Genomic DNA, 19,571 nt, shown 5'->3' on the forward strand with positions numbered 1-19,571 from the left:
CAGCTCTTCCTCTTGGCAGCTGTCCAGTTATTAATTTCAATTTATCAGATGCATCTGAATGTGCTTGGGCTTCTGCCTGCTAGTTCTATTTATTTGTTTTCCATTCTTTCCTGCTAAAATTGTTTTCCATTCTTTCCTGCCCCAACTTTCTCAGCCTGTCTTCATACAGGAGGTGCTCCAGTCCCCTGATCATCCTCATGGCCCTCCTCTGGACTTGTTCCAACAGTTCCATGTCCTTTTTATGTTGAGGACACCAGAACTGCACACAATACTCCAAGTGAGGTCTCACAAGAGCAGAGTAGAGGTGCAGGATCACCTCCTTCAACCTGCTGGTCATGCTCCTTTTGATGCAGCCCAGGATACGGTTTGCCTTCTCGGCTGTAAGCGCACACTGAAGCTGGCTAATGTTCAGTTTCTCATTGCTTGACTTCTTGTTGGTGTCTTGGTCCGTTTTAAACCCATCTTCATCTCAAAGCACACCACCTTATCAAAGGCCTTGCTATAAAAGCCCAGGCTTTTACAATGGCATCATTCTTTATGCATCCAAGTGTGAATAAGAACTGAAAAGCCAAAGCTTATGAATTTATTTCTAAAGTGATACAAATTACAAAGTATCCTAATTTACAACTACAGCATATAAATCCTATTTACCACAGCACAATAAATAGGATCTAATTATTGATGTACAATAAGATCCTTAATAAGAGAAATCAAATGCACTAAAATAAGGCTTTGGTCTTTTTCAGTGCTTTGTCTAAGAATTCAGATATTTTTCTTCCTTAAAAAACTCACGCAAGTGAGTGCATGGTGCAAGCCATGAGTCTGGTTGAGTAAATTATTCTTCTGCCTGTTACCTAACAGAATTTCCTTCCACCAACAAATAGAGTTCCCAGTTCTGCATTTAGATCATCATCAGGAATGACATCATCCTCCATAAACTCATCTCCAAGCTTCTTCCACCACGGCCAGCGAGTGTGTTTCAGCATAGTGTTGTGTGATTGTCTTGCCTTGGTAGCTACAGGGACTGATCGACTCATAAAGACATCAATATCTTTTTCCGTGGTCTCTGCTAACCCTGGAGCATCTGTAAAAATAAGATTTTTTTTGTTTGTGGTCTTAAGAATATTTCAAACAGAAAAAAGAAGCAACACTACTCTCCCACCTTCCCAGTGTTCTAGACCACTCCTTTCCCTATGCTGGCATCACAATTTTACAGTTGCATTATAAACCTGATTGGAGAAGTGATCCAAATTAAAGCTAATCTGAGAAAATAAATACATAATGGGGGAGGGAGAGGAAGGAAGAGAAAGCAGGACTTTCATTCAGGTGCAGTGGTGACATCCACCAAAATGACTTCTTGTGAAAGTATGACTTAATAGAAAGAGGAGTTCCTGGCCATTACTGCTGGATCAGCACTCCTGGTGCAAGGTGACATCAGCAGAGTGCTTCCATTGCTCTGGTGCAGCAAACTCCTTGCATGGAGGACCCAGCCCTGTGTAAGAGTATGTTGCTGATTTGCCTGGTCAGGGAGTGATGAGCTCCTGTGACACAGCACATGACAGACTGAATAATGGAATTCAGTAACTTGCTGAATTTTGTCTGGCTTGGGTGCTCTCTGGTGGCTGCAGTTTGCTATTTTCACTCTCACTCTGGGCTACTTGTCTGGAATTAAGACAGCACAAGAGTGAATTCTGCTTCAAACAAAGCCAGGCTGGAGAAAATGAAAACATGACTTGGAATTCATAGTTCAAAGATTTCCCTCTTTATCTGGAAAAGATGAGAGTGCTTCAACCAGCGGCTTGCTTACAACAAGACAGACCAAAGCAAAACAAATGTAGAAGAGGAGGCTTGTGCGAGATATCCTCCTTAGAAATTTTAATGCCTTTTACGGGGCCATTGCTTTTCGTGTGAACATATCAGAGAGAGACTTTTAGCAGAAGAAGATGATGTTCGTTGAAAAGCAGGTGTGTACACTTAGGACGTAGCAACGCTTTGGTAACCTCTAACAAAGCCTAAATATCAAGATAAAGGCATATGGCACAGGAAGAAAGACATTTCAGTTTTGAAATGAGGCTTTACCACCATTCCCTCTAATTTTCTTTCTAAATTAGTTTAATCTAAATGGTAATTAAAACCATGACCAGAACAGTCACATACTCATTAGTAGCTCCACATCAGTGTTGACCTGAACCAGCAACGTCTCTCTTCGCTGAGCTGCTCTCTGATCCAGTCTGCTCCTCAGCAGGAACTCTGCCAACTTTTCCTGGGCTTGCATATGTAATTCTTTACTCCTTTCTTCTGACATTTGGGAAGCCTGGAGGAGAATAACAGCTTATTACCATTAGGACCTGGTTACTTTAAATCTTTTGGGGGCAGAATAATGTCTAAACAAGGAATGCAAATCCTATTCTTAATTGTTAACTCAGTAACTTTGCTTCCTCTGCAGCTCTTTCCAAAGCTATCCATCATCAAGTATATAAATTTCCCAATTACAGTTTGCTTTGACCCTTTTTATTAGATTAATGGTTAAAATCCCCAATATCTCAGTGTCTTGCTGTCAAACAAGCAGGATTAATTTATGCATACCTCATATGTATTATCTTGAATTTATGAAGCTGACGATATTTCATCTCTACAGTATTTAATGTTGCATCATTAATGCAAATTATGAAATGACTAAGAAACAGACCGGATGCAATTTGATGTAGTCATCCACCTTCTGCTGCAAAGCTAGCCTCTGTTCATCAGTCAGTCCCTTGGGATCTTTCCAAGGAGAAAGAGATCTCCTCCTTCTTCGTTTTTCCAGGAATTTACAAGCCTTTGTAAAGAATATATGAGAATACAATAATCACAGACAGGAAGTTTGTCTTATCACTTTGTTTGTAATCAATTAATGAAAGAAAAATGTTCCAGTCCTGCATCTGTTAAAGCATAAGGGTAGCTGTGATGCTGAAAAGACAACATACAATGGTCAGCATGAGTGCTAAATAGTAAGAACACTCATAATAAACTACTGACTCAGATGTACAATGGTGAAATTCCAACCTTACATTTCGTAGTGGCAGCTTTTATATTTTAGTTACAAGCCTGTATTAGGCTTTTGTAATCTATGTAGGGTGTCACATGTCAAAGTAACCTGTGGCTCTAGACTGTCATCCTTTTAATAATTTTTTAATAAATTATGGCTACATCAACAGTAAGAGAATAAGCAGAACTTTCTGAGGCATTGCAATAATCCACTCAGTTCTATAGAATGTTAGAACAAAGTATATACTTACTGCTCTCTGGATGACAACAGCTGCTTTATACTCCTTAAGAGATTGTCTCTGTTGATGGAAATTTCTTCTTGCTCTATATCCTCGCCAGAATCTCTGGATAGTTAATGCTGATTTCCCCTCCATTTCCTCCATGTACTTATCTACCTGACCTACAAATGTAATAAAACTACAGTTATGAGCCTGTGGGTTGGAATCTCTTAACGAGTTACATTTTTTACTCTATTTAAACTAGATAGTACTAAAAAAGCTGGCGGTGTTCAAGGCTGGGTTGGACAGAGCCTTGGGTGATATAGTTTAGTATGAGGTGTCCCTGCCCAGGGCAGGGGGGTTGGAACTGGATGATCTTAAGGTCCTTTCCAACCCTAACTATTCTATGATTCTGTGTCTCAGAGACTTGTAGCTGCAATGGAGCTTTGTAACCCAAGAAAACTGGGTCTCCCCTTCTCCTGCACTGTTTTGAAGGCAGCAGATCTTGATCAGTAGTTACTGAGCCCTTGCAGAATTAGCATGTTCTCTGTCAGGTAATTGGGTCAGGAGAAGAGACAGTAAGACTACAGTGCAAACATACACCCAAGATTAGGAAATAATTTGAAGAAACTGTTCTTAAGGAGATGGAGACAGCTTAATCTTCTAATATAGTTTAAATCTAAATCATACTGGCATGGATTATTTTCAGTAAGGCCAACTGTCGTTCATGGAACAGTCTCATGGCCCTCTGTCTCTGAAGTTGCATTTGCAGTTTTAGAGCCTCATCTTCCTTCTGCTTTTTCAAATGCTGCAGCTTCTGTTGCCGTTTGGCTCTGCAATACACAAATACATTAAAATTAGCTTAAGTTGTTCGTTCCTTAAAAGAATCTCTCTTTCTCTTTGTGTTAAATGGTCCAGCATTGAGGGAGGAAATCCCCAAAATAATCTGCCATCCCAGCTGTTGGCTGGAGGACCAAACCAAATGATGAGAAATCACCTGCAAGCTAACAAATCACCACACTATCTACAGTCATGAAAAACTCTGAGCCAGTCACAAAACCTTGTATCAAACCAGAGGATATACTTTTACTTAAAGTTCTAAGGACCCTGAAAGGAATGATGCTCCATGTGGGACATTCACAGCCAGCACGAACTAGAACAACAATTTTGATTCCATCATCTGAGGAAGAGGTAAAGCAAAATTAGCCATGTGCTCCAGTACCTTTTCTAGTGCATCCATCAGCATGCATGGCACCTGCCTTCCATAATCATACTATGATTTTTGTACTGACTGCAAAGGGTAGATCAGAATGTTGCTGCTAAGGCTCACTTCTTCAATTTGGAGGGATTTTTTTTCTCCAGGAAAAACAGACTGATGCATTTTCTCCATCAACTTTGTTAACAGAAAGCCAGGAAAGAATTTTCTTGTGATTTCTTCCTGCTTTGTACTACTTGTTGCAATTCGATGTTAGGATGTTGCCCCACTGTGATTGCCATTGGAAAAGCCCCAGCAGATGTTTCACAGATGAGACAACTGAAAATTCTGTAACTGTCCCTAGAGCGTTTAAGTTACCTGTATATCAATTATATATACACACTAACGTGTTAATACATAGATCACTATGTTAATACTAACTATATTATGTATTGGTACCCATAATTACCGAGACCAATTCGACACCATCTCAGTGACACATGAGGATCTGTGAGCCAGGACTCCCCCTCCCTTCACTACCCCTTCTCATCCCAATGGACCTGACCTCATTAGCAGCTTCATGCTTAAAACTTTACAAGTTTATCCCACAACAAGGTGATGATGTGACCCCTCCTCTCTTCCTATTGCAGCAAAATCACTTGCCCACTCAAGGCCTGAGTAACCCCACCGGGCCCACAGCCCGAAGTTTTTCTCTCCTCTAGCATTCTTGCAGGGACAACAAAAGGAGCATCTGAAGCACTAGGAAAGAGAACAGATGGACAGAGCACAAGCCTAAGGGGTGCCAGAAAGGACTGAAAAGGCTAGACTAGAACTAATGTCCAGCAAATTTGGTATTGCTGCATGTCACATACCTTTAGACTCTCAGTACTACTGAGTTGCAAGTTCCCCATCACTAGTATAAATTGAGTTGTAATTTTCCCCAACCATATTTTCTGCTTGGTCTCTGCAACTGGGTGGTGGAAAGTGAGGTGGAAGCTATTGTGTAAAAGTGATGATCTGGATTTAAAAGTCTGGCCCTAACTGATAAAAGAACCTCCACCACGAGGTGGTAATTCTTTTATGACCGTAATGCAGACTTGAAGTGTGCCCACACAGCTACCTACCAAGACAGATCATGATGCATACAATTACATCAGAATGGTCTTCAGGAAATTTTAGCTAACACATCTGTGTGAATTAGAGCTGTCAATCTGTGCATTTTTAATCCAGGCAGGCACATATTACACTTCTAAGTGGAATGATGTCACAGGCTCAGACAGGACTCTTGATGACATAAAAATATCTAGGGGAAATTATTAATCAGCTCCACTAGGTAGGAAACTACAAGAATGTTTCATGAACTTCTTAGATGTGCATCTGTGAAACTACCAATAGTGTCTGTCAGGTATTTAAATGTTTCTCTGATACTGGCTCTTTCCTGTGAAATCTGCAAAACACATGCTTTTCTTCATTCTCTGTTTCTTCTAATAATAAGACATATTTGTTTGCACAAGACCACACTGTGACAGAGAAAAGCCTCTGAACAGAAGCAAAACACACAGAGAATAAGATCCAAGCTTCCTTCAGTAGTTCCTGGCACAGATCAGCCTCCCTCTGATCATCCCTCTGAAATATAACATGCAGAGTTTAAGATGTTCCACTGCAGCTGCAGGTGAGCCAAGTTTGGAGTTTCAACCTCAGGAATATTTAACCACACTTGTTCTAAAATAAATCTGTGAATATAATCAAACCCTCACTCTTAAAAATTAAAAGGACTTCCTGAAAGCTTTTCTGAGGTCGTACTTACACTATTTTTCAGCATAACACTAACTGCAGCTTTGACCTAGACGGAAAAAAATCCAACACTAGAGTGGTACAGTTACTACATTTACTCAATACACTGGGACTGACTGAGCTATAAACACACAGCTGCAAGGATATGAATACATTTCTATTCCTCTCAATATTAAAAACATATTCAAAAGTCCATTTAAATGACTCAAGAACTACTTAAGAGGCACGCTGGAAACGTGACACAGGAAAGTCAAGTAGCTTGTTGACTGCCAACAGCCTCACCACCCTTTCCCTTCCGCTCTACTATGGTATGTCTTAGCCCATCATCCAAGTTTTCTGGGCTCAAAGTGTATGGTGCAGTAGAAAGGAGTGACAAGGCCGTTATCCTAGGTATTCCAGCACAAAAGCTGGAGTAGCTAGTGGCCCTCCATAGGCACAATGCTTGTCCCTGCAAATCTTCCAGAATTTAAAGATGGCATCCTAGATAGTCCAGTATCTTCTTAATGCCAGCCTAGGCAACAAATCATAACTGTCTGCTTTCTAACACCTTGATCATAATGCAATGTGATTTGACTAATTGATTTCTAGGATCTAGCTTTGACATGGTAATGCTCAATATACGCAAAAAAAGACTGAAAAAACCTGCTATGGAATCTGACTTGATTTAGAACCCTTGACATATGTTAAATTCACACTACATTTCTCAGGAGTTAGCCTAACATGTGCTAACATCACTGCTGAAATCCTGCTTTGAGTAAGACAAGAATCATTTATGTAGCTTCATTCTTCTCTGGTGCTCCAAGTCAGAGGATACTATTTCTAGGTCACTGAAATGACCTCACTTCTGAGAGTCAGAGATTTCAAATATTAATGAGGAACAAGGTCGTGCAAGCAGTGTACTAAGCAAGCACTATGGGCTTTGGTTTCTGCAGTGCTCTGGCATAGCAGACTGGAAACTCCAGGACTGCTCCACATTCAATTTATGGTGGAATTTTGTGTCAAGTTAACTGTGAACAAGTTAACTATTCCACTACCAGTACACCATCCTCTAATTCTGTTTAATGCAATCCCATGCTACAGAGTGGCATGCTTTTAGTTTTCTATGTGTCAGAAATACACAGAAAACATATAAAAGTGTCATAGATACAAGTTTTTTTTCACAGAGAAGTTTGGCCGCTGGGAAAGGGACAGTTGGAGCTTTTGGCACCAGAAGTGGCAGTTTGGTCCTGCTGGAAAAGCACACTTCGGATGTTTCTGCTACAAGAATCTGTAGTGAAACAGCTCATATTGGCATTCCGTTACCTTTATGTTTCAGAAATAACAGCTGACTGGAAAAAGGCATCTTCAAGAGGAAGGAACTCTTGGCAAGCCCTATTTCAAAAAGGACATTGGATTGTATGAGCCAAATTCTTCCTGTTACTCTGTAACCTGAGAAAAACTAAACCAAACCTTCCTACTAATCCTTCTCTTTAGTGCTTTTTACAAAACCATACTGTTTACCTGAAGCTTCTTTGTAAAGTAGTCACGGCTTGGGGTAGTTTTTTCAGCCTTTTCCTTGTCTGAAATCCCCTCCACATAGCCTGGATTATACAAGCTGCTTGATGCTGCCTCTGAAACGAATAAAGCAGTTAGTAGAATATTTTCTCTGCATAAAAAAACCACTATTAATGCTTGCGTATTTGGAACAATCTCAACACTTGGCAAAAAGACCCGAGTTTTCAAATGCATCGAAATTTAGTATTTTTAACAGCTTGAGGAACTTCAGGTCTTGTAAAACAGTTGCTATCCTGAACGCTGTATTCCTCTAAAGGCACCTAATCTGATCATCAGGATTGATGCTCTCTGTGGGAAATGAATCTACAGCACAAACATAAAATACATATTAGCTGCATTAAGCAATGTTAGAAATTTGTATTTAAAATATCTGAAACACTTGGTATTTCAAATGGTGATTCAATCAAAATACCTGCTCCAGAGAGGGCAGAAAGACAAGTTTGGTGAATGAGCAGAGGAAAAATGTTACATTTGCAGCATGATAAAAAAAAAAAAAAAATTCTATTTTTAAATGGATTTCTTAAAAAACCCACAACAAACAAAACCCTCAAAAAAAGAAGCAAACAAAACCCCAACAAAACCACAGAACACACTGCTCTGTTGAAGATGAAAGCAGGTCTCTACAGCTATAACCTGACTGCCTTTAAAACATTATCTCCGAGAAACCTGCATGTAAAATTTTGTGAAGAAGTTTGTAGAACACACATTGTCTCATGCATAGGGAACACAATCCAGCTCTTCTTATTGAGCATTTCCTGTACATGACTTGATTCTACGTGAACACTGCCTAGAACTGAGAGATCTAAATTTGTAACACTGATGTGATAAAAGCAGACACAGTTATTTTTGGTCTATATTTAACAAAAATAATCCATTCCCCCCCCCCCCAGCTATGGTTGTATAGAAATCTACAATGAATCTGCAACAGAAAGTCAATCTCTCAAGTCGCTGGCCCTTAATCATTGGGCAATTTCTTGATGCCTTCTAAAATGATGTAGGGGGAAAACAAACAGCTGTGAAATTTTAAAGTCCATTACTATAGTGAAAAAATAAACTAGGCTTTGAAAAGTGTCAAAGTGATAGAGTAAATCCATTCTAAACATACATAAATCACATGTAACTAGGATTTCACATATAAAAGTCTCATTAAACTTCAGCACCTGCATTTCTCCTTTTCCATTGGATTGTTCCAAGTACAGCAGATCCAAAAGTTGATTAAGATCCCTGTCAAATCCTTTGCCAGTCCACTGTTTACTTAAAAGCCCTTTTAATCCTAAGAAAGAGAGAGAAGAAGCATGTGATACTGCTAAGGTGAATTTTTCTTTTCAGGATTTCAAACCAACAATTTTCAAGTAAAAAAAATCAAATCTGATTCTATGTGCACAGGAACAGTAGAGCTGAACACCGTCAATCAGACATCTTTTGTTTCAATGCAGGTTATTATCAATGAATATCTGGTGCTCCAACCATCACAGAGAAGTATAATGCCGCGACCATAGTTTTGTATCTCCATGGCACTATCTCTCGTGTCTACATAACTGGCAGCTACATTATCAATGTACCTCTGGTGTCTTACCAGTAAGTCATTTTAAGGTTCTACAAGGATGCAAAGTGCCATGCAAGTGCTGGGTTTTATTAGCACTGCTTTTGTATTTTTTCATAATAAAAATTTATTTATAACTGGAATTCTTTGATGTCTTACCTGCATGGCTCAGTCTAACTGTGAATACATGTGCATCCGATCCCTGAGACAAAACAGCTTTTTAGGTTTGCAGTAGCTAAAAAGGACATTTGTGCTCTCCCCACAATACACACACCACAATACACCCATACACGCGCTCCCTGTGCTGCACAGAGGATACAAAAAGACAGTAACGTGCTTTTTAGCTTTGTATCAGACAAATCCCAGAGGCTGAGAGTTCTATAGGGAGTTGGATGTAAAAGGAAAGGGGGCAGGAAGTAGACACATGCTTGGATAGCCTCCTGAAAGAACTGCAGATTCAACTTTTCCATCTTTAAGTCACTGTCATAAGCACATGCTTAAACTGGACAAGTCCAACACATACGTATAATTATATACATGGATCTGGATATGGAGCACAAAGTCCTTCACACAAACAGAAATGGTACCTCTGTTCTACCACACATGCACCATTTTGGAAAGACAACGATAGTTTAACTTCTTCAGAAGAGAAACAGGTGAGACTTCAAACAGAGTCAGGGGGTGCCCTACGGCTGCTTGAGCTCTGCACAGCCCGGCTACACAAGGCAGAAGTCCTATGGGTCTGATGCAACCATATGTCAGTTTCTGTACAGAAGTACAGCCATACGGACCTTCCAGCTACTGACAGGGAGACCTCAAGTGTGCCTCTCAGCTGTGTCAACACACACACACACACCAGGCCCTCCCGGAAACCCAATGTAAAGACCACGCTAGTCTTGGAGATGCGAGTCAGGAGATGTCCTCACCTCCAGCAGGCTGCCACTGAAAGCGTGCACTGAAGTACCTCACACTGCCAACAGCTCTGAGCCACTGTGAAGCCAAGTTACTTCAATGGAGATAGCCAGCTGGTGAAAAAGCTGTAATGCTTTCTTTGTTGCTGCTACTCCTCAAACTATCCGAAGGATTCCAAAGCCTGAGTGAAAACTAACATAAGGACTCTAACTTTAGAAAAAAAAATAATAATTTTGGGTGGTTTTTTTGTTTGTTTTCCTCATGGAAAGAGGATATGTGCACAGAAGTGAGATGAAGAGTCTCTAAATGACTGTGGCATGTTGTGATTCTACAGCAAAATAAAGCATAAGCCTCTGATGGAGATGTGCATTTCTTCAGACCAGCCAGCATGCTACAGTTGGGATGATCAGATTATCACATCAGCTTCTTGTGAAGCTGCAATGTGATGCTAGATTTAGGCACTTTATACTTAATTTCATACCAACAGGAAGCTCTCCTTTCTCAATTCTGTAGCCAAAAGGGTGGCAAAGCTGCCAGTCTGGTCCAGAAGTTTATCTGGCTGGTACTGCCAAATAAATAGTCAATACAAACAAAAAAAGGGAACTGGACCTTTTCATCTAGCATACCCACTTCTCACTGTCCTTGTCCCCAAAGACCTGAGGCTCCTCACAAGTAGTTTTGACCATTAATAACATCCAGAATATAAAAGACCTGGCAAACATCAAAGCCTCTTTTTTAGTCTCCAAGGGCATGACAGAGGACAAAGGGGTTTCCTGGGTCTCCCTGCTAGGCCAGAGACAGAAACATTAAATGGAACACCTCATTAACTAATGAATAACATGGAGCAAATTATATGCATACTGATATACCTCCTCATCTAAAGGCATTGAGATGAAACAATAAACCCATTTTGTGAATTACTGGAAAAAGTTCATTCCAGTCTTGGATATAAAACCACAGGTGTCATCTCAGTAACAGAATAGCACCTATCAGATTGGCAGACCTGCAACAGAAGTTAGCCTTAAGTAAAACTTCGATGGTTCTGGATAAGTGAGCCCTAGCACACTGGCAGATGTCTGATACCTGGCTCTTACTGGGGCAGTAACAGGCACCCCGCTACTAGGATCTTTCAATATCCAACCTGCACAGGAAAAAAAGATGCAGAACATCACACAGAAAGAAGACCATCAAGCTGGAAGTGATGAACAGCAGCTTTAAGAGACAAGTTGCCACATGCAGAGTCCTCAATACACAGAAGACAATAAATCTAGGAAACAGGAAGAGGTGTGGCACCTTAAAGTACAATGAAAATGAATAGAAAGGACTAAAAACACCAACATGGCACTGCAGTTTCCATATGTAGTGGGTACTTATCCCATATGAGATGGGAAACCTCAATCTTTGTATTTTCACACTGAACATAAGAGGCCAAGTTATTGGTGCCATGCACGTTTACAAACCTTTGTAGCGAGTTGTGAGTAACTTCACAAGCTGCTTGCAAAATTTTGCCACCACCAATAGCAGTTTTGTAGCAGCATTTCCTATGACAGGATTGGTGGTAGCTGAAAGCTTATAAACAAGTTCATCCAAAACAGAGTGAAGGGTCTCTTCCTCAACCTGAAGCAAGACAGAACTTTAAAGAAGAAAAAGAAAAGGGGAGGGGGAGATGCAGCAGAATTGAAGTGTTAATTAAAATTATGAGCTTTTTAACAGCTCATAACTTTTTAACTAGATTTTAGATAAGTCAGGCATTCAACAAGCCCACATGCCCAACTAGCTGGCCCAGCAATCTGATGCAGGCAGTACTACTGTTTCAATCAACTGATTCCCATTCCCTCAATTTAACAAAATAAATAAAATAGAAAAAAAGAACATAAAAGCTATTTCCACAACAAAGACTAAGGAAAGAACTCAGCACAATTCTTGTATATGAAGAAATTCTATTTTACCAAACAGTAATGAACTGAGTTTTAAATCTAAAATTCAGAAGAAAACAATGATATGAAAACTACTAACCTATTGACCTTCAAAAGATTGTGTAAAATAGACATCATTAGAATTGCTGTTTCAACATCATCTGTTATTAACAACTGCAGGAAGTGATCATTTTGCAGTACTGCAAAAGCAAAACAAACCAAAACCAAGTAAACAAGAAATCACTCAATCAGAACCAGACTTGAAAATACCATAAACCAAACAAACTTTATTATGGAACATAAGTCACAGCAAGTAAAGTCAGATACTGTTTCTGGAACAAAATCCCTCTTTTATAATTTTTACAGTGAAACTTACAGGCATAAGTAAACTACTTCAACATCCAGAAAACGTGTTAAGGCCTGTTTTTTCTGCGTTTGGGTATCCCTCAGGCACTGGTGTTGCAATGGAAAAAAAGCTTTAAAACCTTTTATGTTACATGAGTACCAGTTCCTTATTACAACAGTGGAATTATCACTGTGGCAACAATATACAGAAAAGATAAGGACGTCAACCTCGACAGTTTGTTACACCAGGCTTATTTAATGCAAGTCCACTAATGTCATTACAGAACCATCTTTTTAATTCCAGTGTATCACTGCATACATATTCAGCAATCTTTCTGGCTGCATGTGTTTTTAGTTAATTACATATCTTGTGATCCTCAGGTTTTTGCTCTATTATCAGAAACAAAACCAGATTTTGCTTTTTAAAATCAGTGTGCTGAACACTGGTTGAACTGAAAGCTTATTTTGGTCAGAAATGTATACTGAAGTTTGTTAAATATCTGTAAAATTTCCCGTTGTGGCAACAACTTCATAAATCTGTTTTCAACTCTATCCCCTTTTCAGGGCCAGCAGCATACTCTGACCAAATTTCTGCATATTTTAACCACACACAGGTAAAAAAATGAACTGTATCTTACGAGTAAACTATTTTTAAGGTGTAAAATTACAAAGGAAAATTACAGGAAAACACTTTTAATGTTTGCCTCTGAAATACTAGAAGGGAAACTCCGTAGTATTTCCCTTCAGTGGACCTTAGCCATTTTCCATATTGCTGTTTCTGCTGAGTGGACTACTGTAAGAAACTGATTTAATGCCCACTCCAATTTAGAAAACTAGGTGGGGAGTAGCTTAAGATTGATTGTTGATACCTGTATTTGCCATAAATAAACTTCCAAGTGTTTTATGGGTTTACTTTTCCCTTACCACATGTTGCCAGTTGAATATGCCCACCGAGCAGCCAGCAGATGGCATTAGTTACTGTTTGGAACCAGCGTAAAAAATCCTGTTTTTCTTCATCCTAAGCAAAACACAAGCAGGTAAAAACGTGTACGTTATCTTCACTGAAGACTTCAGCCTGATGTAGTGGGAAGGTTTGTACGATTCAGGGATTTGGAGACCAAAACTTCTTCAAATTCCAAAATGAAGTTGGTGAAACTGTGGGAATCAGTCAAAAAAACCTCAAAACTTGTGATTCCTTCAAGGCCTGAGATCATGGAAGACAATGTAATCATATTAAAAAAACCCATCCATTCCTGAAAAAAGTCATAACAGGGAGAGAGACATCTTGTTTACTCCTTAAAAAAACTTTTGATAACATAGGAGGTCTAAGACAAATAACAGATCAGTAGAACTGTATCACGGATTTAATACAAAGTGGGAGATATATTATTTAAGCTTTAATCTGTGCGGCCAAGTACATAGCAAAAATGAAAAAGGTTCCTATAAACTGATATGGCAAGGCTTCAGAAGCACCTCCTCCTTGGAGGTCTGGCAGCAAACATCAAATCACTATTAAGCTGAAGTTTGATCAGTTTGCTAAACCAACTATGTTATATGCTTGCCTGCGATAACACTGGAGTGGAAAAAATGACCAGGAAGAGTCCTGGTTTGAACACATGAACACGCATACAAGAGCACAGTCTAGAGTCTGTATTCCAGGCGTGAGCCACTGGAACTATGAAACCTTGGTGTGTGGGACAGCAAAGGGGCTTTTGATAGTACTACGCTGCCGACAAATGTTACAGAGCACTTGGCCTGATATCTCCTACATTAATTCAGGCTCACAAATGAAGCTCTGGAAAGCCTATTCCTAGATTCATTCTGTAAGTCCCAGCCATCAATCACAGTTTAAATTTGCATTTGGTTCTTACTGACAATGAGAGATACAAAATCACAGTAATAAGAAGTAATATTATCTGTTCTGTGTTTTGGCAACACATCCGTTTCTGGAAGCTATTTCAGTACTTCCCTTGACTTCAAAGGCTTGTACAAAAAGCAAACGAGGGCAGAATGAACTACAGATCTCTACTGGTAGAGTGGGATTTCCAAAGTTCCACTGAGCAAGCACCAAGTCTGGGTGCCCAGTCACCTCTGAGACCACAAGGTTTAAAAGCCAAAGCACTAATTATAATGTAGACTGTATTTGCATTCAAAAGAAATCTTTGCCCACAAGCATGACTCAAGTAGCAGGCACGATGAGACATAATAAGAAAGTGTGGGGGAAATTACATATTGCGGATAAGACTTGAGTCTCCTGGGATGTTCTTCAGGAAGCTTCCTTCTTAAGCACTAAATGCACTTCTAAGTATTGAATTAACAGAAAATATGTTACTCTACTGATACTTTCTGAGAACTAATTGTGGTTCTGGTGTCCATCACAATACTCCATACGAAAACTTAGGCTAAGTGCAAGAAACCAGTGAGCCAAGAAATGAGATAATACAGGGAAACGGTGATATTAAAAGAAACTATGAGAACCCATGAGGCTGATTATTTAACTTATTAGTGGGTTTTGTTCGTTGGGGTTTTTTTGTTGTCCCTCCTTCTGATTCTGGAACTCAGAATGCTTCAAAAGGATGAGAGAACCTGGGCAAAACCCTTCTCTGCAAAGAGGGAGGGAAATGTCAGAAAGTGTCCAAATCTACAAATTTACAAAGTCTGCCTTTGGGGCTCCCAAAGTGCAGGTTCAGAAGCAACAAGCATTGTGGGAATTTTTTGCCAATTTGGCAGCAGAAATTGTATGGCAAAGCAAACTTCAACAAATCTGATTTAAAATCTTAAAGACTCCCCAAACATTTTTTCGTAAAGCTGAACAGAGCAGTAGGAGCAGAGCCTTTACAAAGACTGAACTAATTATACGCAAAGTTAAAAAGATGCTACCGTGACTGCAGTGCTGACTCTTGTAAGGCATTTTTCTCTATTGTACTACTCTAATTCTAGTATACTTCTTATAATTGCATTCCTTCCTCCTACCTTTAAAACTGGTGAAAAGTAGTAGCCAAACTCTCTAAACAAACGTATGGTACCAAACTAGCTTTGCACATGTAATGGACCACATGCTCCACAATGACTTAGTTCAGTTCCAAAGCACCAAGGCATAAAAAAAAGTACTGTAATTTCTTGGAAATAAATGTTCATAATACAGTGTCCCTAGAATAACACCCTACTTATACAAAAACCTTGGAAGGTTTACAGAGGTTCTCTGCTCTTTTAACTACGAAACTTAAATACCTTGATTGCTCGGATAAATCGTGCTTGCAGGCGTCTTCCCAAAACCAGCAGGTTGTCTATAGCTGAAGGAAGAAATTTCTTGTGAAATTCTTCAGGATCTTCTTTCACCTCTAGTCCTACACAACAATGACTGAAATGGAAGAAGAAGGAGGAAAAAAAAAATAAAAAATATCAACTCAAATTGAGGGTTCAATTCAGAACAAATTCATACATCCAGATACACCATTTGAACAGCTTTGAATGAATGTCACGTCATGAGAGAATAAATGCTTCACTGGCATGGGTCAATTCAACACTGAACAATGGTTAACTGCTGTGACTGGCTCCAAGGTAGCTGCTCCAAAAGGAAGAGGAATCAGTGGCAGGCTGGAAACTGCAAGTATATTGGTACTTATTACAGCATGTCTAAGTTTAAAAAATATCCAAGGCATGTTCTCTTTTAGCTTCACAGGATCTCTTCAGGCTTGTTCCATGTGCTAGGGAAGGGCTTCAATGGTCATAAAGGGAAAAAAAAGCAAACCAAAAAAGTAGACAAAAACCTGATAAAGGCAGGCTGATGATGCAGGGGTGCAGATCAGGTAATAAAAATATGCATTAAAAAATATTACTTACCACAAAAACTTCCGTGAGGCTGTCTAGAACTTTCCTCTAACTGAGGAATACACATGGGCTACAGATCAGTTCCTCAGATCTCAGTTCTCTTATTTTACTCACAGCAAACATGTTGGTCATTTCTAGAAGGCTTTTTACAAGAAACTGCATGTTTTACAACTGGGAAGCTTTTCAATTCTGTACTGCACACTGCTACTACTGTAACAAAACCAAAATCTTCCTAACTTTTAATGAATTTTGCTTTCTGACATCTTCCCCAGGCTTGGTTAGCTTTTTGTGAATGCACACACGTAAGGCTTTACTTACCAAAGGGCTCAGAAAGCAAATTCTGGGCATGAAGACGAGATTCATCTAGCTACAAAAGGACATTTTTATAACCAAAATAAATTTCAGTTTTCTCTGCAAACTGAAATAGCTTAAAGGGGATTATTTAAGTATCTACCACACAACTCTGGTGATAAATCTTGCATCTTTTACTGCAAATTCCTGGCATTAAAAATTCATCCTGCAGATATGGCATAAATAAGAGCTGGTTGCCTAACTGCTTCATGCCTTAGAATTTTGCTCCCTAGTTAAGCCAAAATCAAGTATAACTTGGGGTAAATTTTAAACTTACTGTTTTTCCTGACATTGAAAATGAGACTGGATCCTTGGGTATTTAAGTGAAGTTGTCTTATTTACTAGCTATGAATTACATTTAATAATGCCATTCTCATCCTATCACTACATCAAGCTGTCTAGTCTGTATGAGCTGAGTCCTCTCATATGTTGAAAATGTAAATAGATAAATAAAATAGGATTACTAAATACATATTTAAATAGAGTGAAGCCAAGCTGTGAGTCAATCACACTGAAGATTTTTGCAAGATGAAATCTAAGTGAACAAACTCTTTAAAATAACTGCAGTTCAAAATTAGTAGTGACTGAGTAAGAACTGTGACACTGATGAGCACTGTTCACAAAAAAAGGTAAAGCCAACACAAAAACTGCTCCCACCAAATAGTTTACCCAGCTCAATAAAACACAGTGAGAATGAATTAAACAGGACCAATTAGGCTATGCATGACCCCTCTGCTCTTGACTGCTCCCTGCACTTTAACCCTGGCCTTTCCTGAACAACAAGCCTTGTTCTGGATGGGAGCCAGTGTATTACAGCTTGAAAAGAAAAAGAGCAAGACGAAAGGCCATAAAGAATATGAGAAGAAAGCTTTTTAGCATTTTTTTTTACCTTAGTATCTCTGCTAGCTGGGCAGCAGTAGCCCAGCCTCCATGCAGCCAAAAGTGGTCCTGTCTAAGGACCAGCATGCAGTACTGAGTAAGATCATAACTGTATATATCTTGTTTAATTTTTTTTGATTCTTCAGATCCCAAGGAAGCACTACTTAAAATTCCTGCGGGAAGAAAGCAGGAGATAGACAAAGAAGAGCATGAGATTCTGATGTGCCAGACTATCTCTTTTTTTTTTTTTCCAAAATCTATGTGTACACAGCCAGGATGAAGGTAATTCTAAAAGGGCTAACAGCAGCATACTTTTTCCCCCAGCACTTTTCACTCCTACAGCTACAATCCATTTTTTAGCTTCTATGACAATTGGGACAACATACATTACCTGGGATATAGTCCATTTGTATGAATTTCCTATGCCAGAAGAAACCACAACCACTGTGAAACATATAGCTTCCTTATAATTACATCCTAATTTAGAACAGGACCTAACTTGTTTCTACAGTTTCCACAAGCAGTGGCTATGTGGCAAAAAGAAAGAACAGGGGGGAGTCACACAGGGGCTTGTGATTGCATTTCTATGTTAAGACTTAAAAACTGAATACCGACAAGCACTCCATCTCTCTACCAAAAGTACTGGCAGAAGTGATTTGATCATGTGCAAGATCCTTGCCCACATCAGCAGTGGTCTTGTAAACACGGTGATAGCTGAGAAGGAGAAGACTTCCTCTCCATTTGCTCCCCAGCATCTCCTTCTTATTGTTACAAAGCCAAATGCCACTCAACGCCCAGTTGAACACTCACCCTTCCTAAACACTCTTAGGAAAAGCGGTATTATCAACCTCACAGAGTTTCCAGCCCTGTCAGAAATACTCAGAAAGACCTTCTGTCTTTAAGGAGGCAGAAGGAAGCAGGACTGTCCATACTCCACTGCCTCATCCTTTTATTTTAGAAAAGACATTAATTACCCTTTAACTTTAGAAGTAGCAGGGGGATGTCCTGTTCTCTGCTCTCGGTGACCTGAGCAGCTAAGGCCAGTACCCGGGGGTCGGCAGCTACCAGCCCCGCGCTGGGCGCGTTGGCCATAGGAAACAGGGGGAAGCCCACAAGACCATCGATTTAAGCCTCTTCCCTCGTTTAGTTGCGTCGGTGCAGGCGTGGGGTCCTTAAGCCACGACTTCCACCAAATCTCCAGCACCAGCGGCTGGAAGCTGACGCTCCGCTCTGCGCCTGGGCCGTAGGTCTCCCCCTGAGAAAGGAAACAAACAAGGAGAAAGCCCCATTCACACTCCCTCACGTCGCCTCTCGAGCCCGCCGGCAGCGGGACCGGCTCTGCCGGCAGCGCAGGGCTCCAGCAGGACAGCCCGAGAGAGGCCACACGGGGCGGGCAGCGTGAGAGGTCTGCCCGAGGGCCGCCGGCATCACCTCAGCCGCGGGCGGCGATGGGTGGGGAGATGGAAAGGGCGGTAGATGGGCACTGCAGGGCAGCGAAGGAGAGGTGCCCGCGCCCACCGAGCCACCTCAGCGTCCCCACGGCCTCCGCTCCAGTATTGCGCAGTCCCCAAGAAATCGGTCCCCACGAAAGGGGCCGCCACGGACGCCCTCAAAGAAGCCCCTTCCCTCCCACCGACAACCCGCCTCATGCCGCGCGGGGGCTCCCTCACTTCGGCAGGGGAGTACGGGGGAGGTACGGAACTGAAAAACCGAACCCCCCGACTCTAACCCAACCGCTTCCCCCCCCTTCACCCCTCACAGCTGTGTGGTCGCGGCCGCCCTCCACCAACCACAGCACTCCCCCGACGGAGGAGGTGTCATTTACATATCCGCATGAAGACCACCGCCTCCGCCGCTTCTACTGGTGGAAATCTACACCGGGGCATTCTCGCTGTCCAATCCGAACCCAAGTTGCCCGTGACGCATGGCAGAGTGGGGCGGGGCTCCACTGCCGCGGACCTATCGGAGCCTTAGTGGGCTGGGCTTCGTACGCTCTGTGTGTGTGT

General features: G+C 40.8%; 1 protein-coding gene across 1 annotated transcript; it reads right to left on the reverse strand.

Moving 5' to 3' along the window:
* Positions 1-702: 702 nt before the first annotated feature.
* On the reverse strand, positions 703-19,482 carry IQCB1 (IQ motif containing B1). Its single transcript, XM_080621248.1, has 14 exons — positions 19,391-19,482; positions 18,540-18,820; positions 17,576-17,738; positions 15,736-15,865; positions 13,429-13,522; positions 12,260-12,359; positions 11,704-11,876; positions 8,949-9,061; positions 7,735-7,844; positions 3,936-4,078; positions 3,279-3,427; positions 2,690-2,818; positions 2,158-2,314; positions 703-1,084 (listed from the first exon to the last, which is right to left on the reverse strand). Exons 2-14 carry the CDS (start codon positions 18,655-18,657, stop codon positions 855-857), a joined length of 1,809 nt encoding a protein of 602 aa, XP_080477374.1. The 5' UTR covers positions 18,658-18,820; positions 19,391-19,482; the 3' UTR covers positions 703-854.
* Between the last annotated feature and the right edge of the window lie 89 nt (positions 19,483-19,571).

Source organism: Psittacula echo, assembly GCF_963264785.1.
Source record: "Psittacula echo genome assembly, chromosome: 6".
NCBI lineage: Eukaryota > Metazoa > Chordata > Aves > Psittaciformes > Psittacidae > Psittacula > Psittacula echo.

What these genes read in the sequence shown, in the direction of transcription:
- IQCB1 (XM_080621248.1), bottom strand. Translation starts at nt 18,657, where the DNA reads ATGGCCAACGCGCCCAGCGCGGGGCTGGTAGCTGCCGACCCCCGGGTA. An exon ending in GATTTATCCGAGCAATCAAG is followed by an intron (nt 13,523 to 15,735) that starts GTATTTAAGTTT and finishes TGTTTTGCTTAG; the next exon opens with GATGAAGAAAAACAGGATTT. An exon ending in ACTTTACAAAGAAGCTTCAG is followed by an intron (nt 4,079 to 7,734) that starts GTAAACAGTATG and finishes TGTGTATTGCAG; the next exon opens with AGCCAAACGGCAACAGAAGC.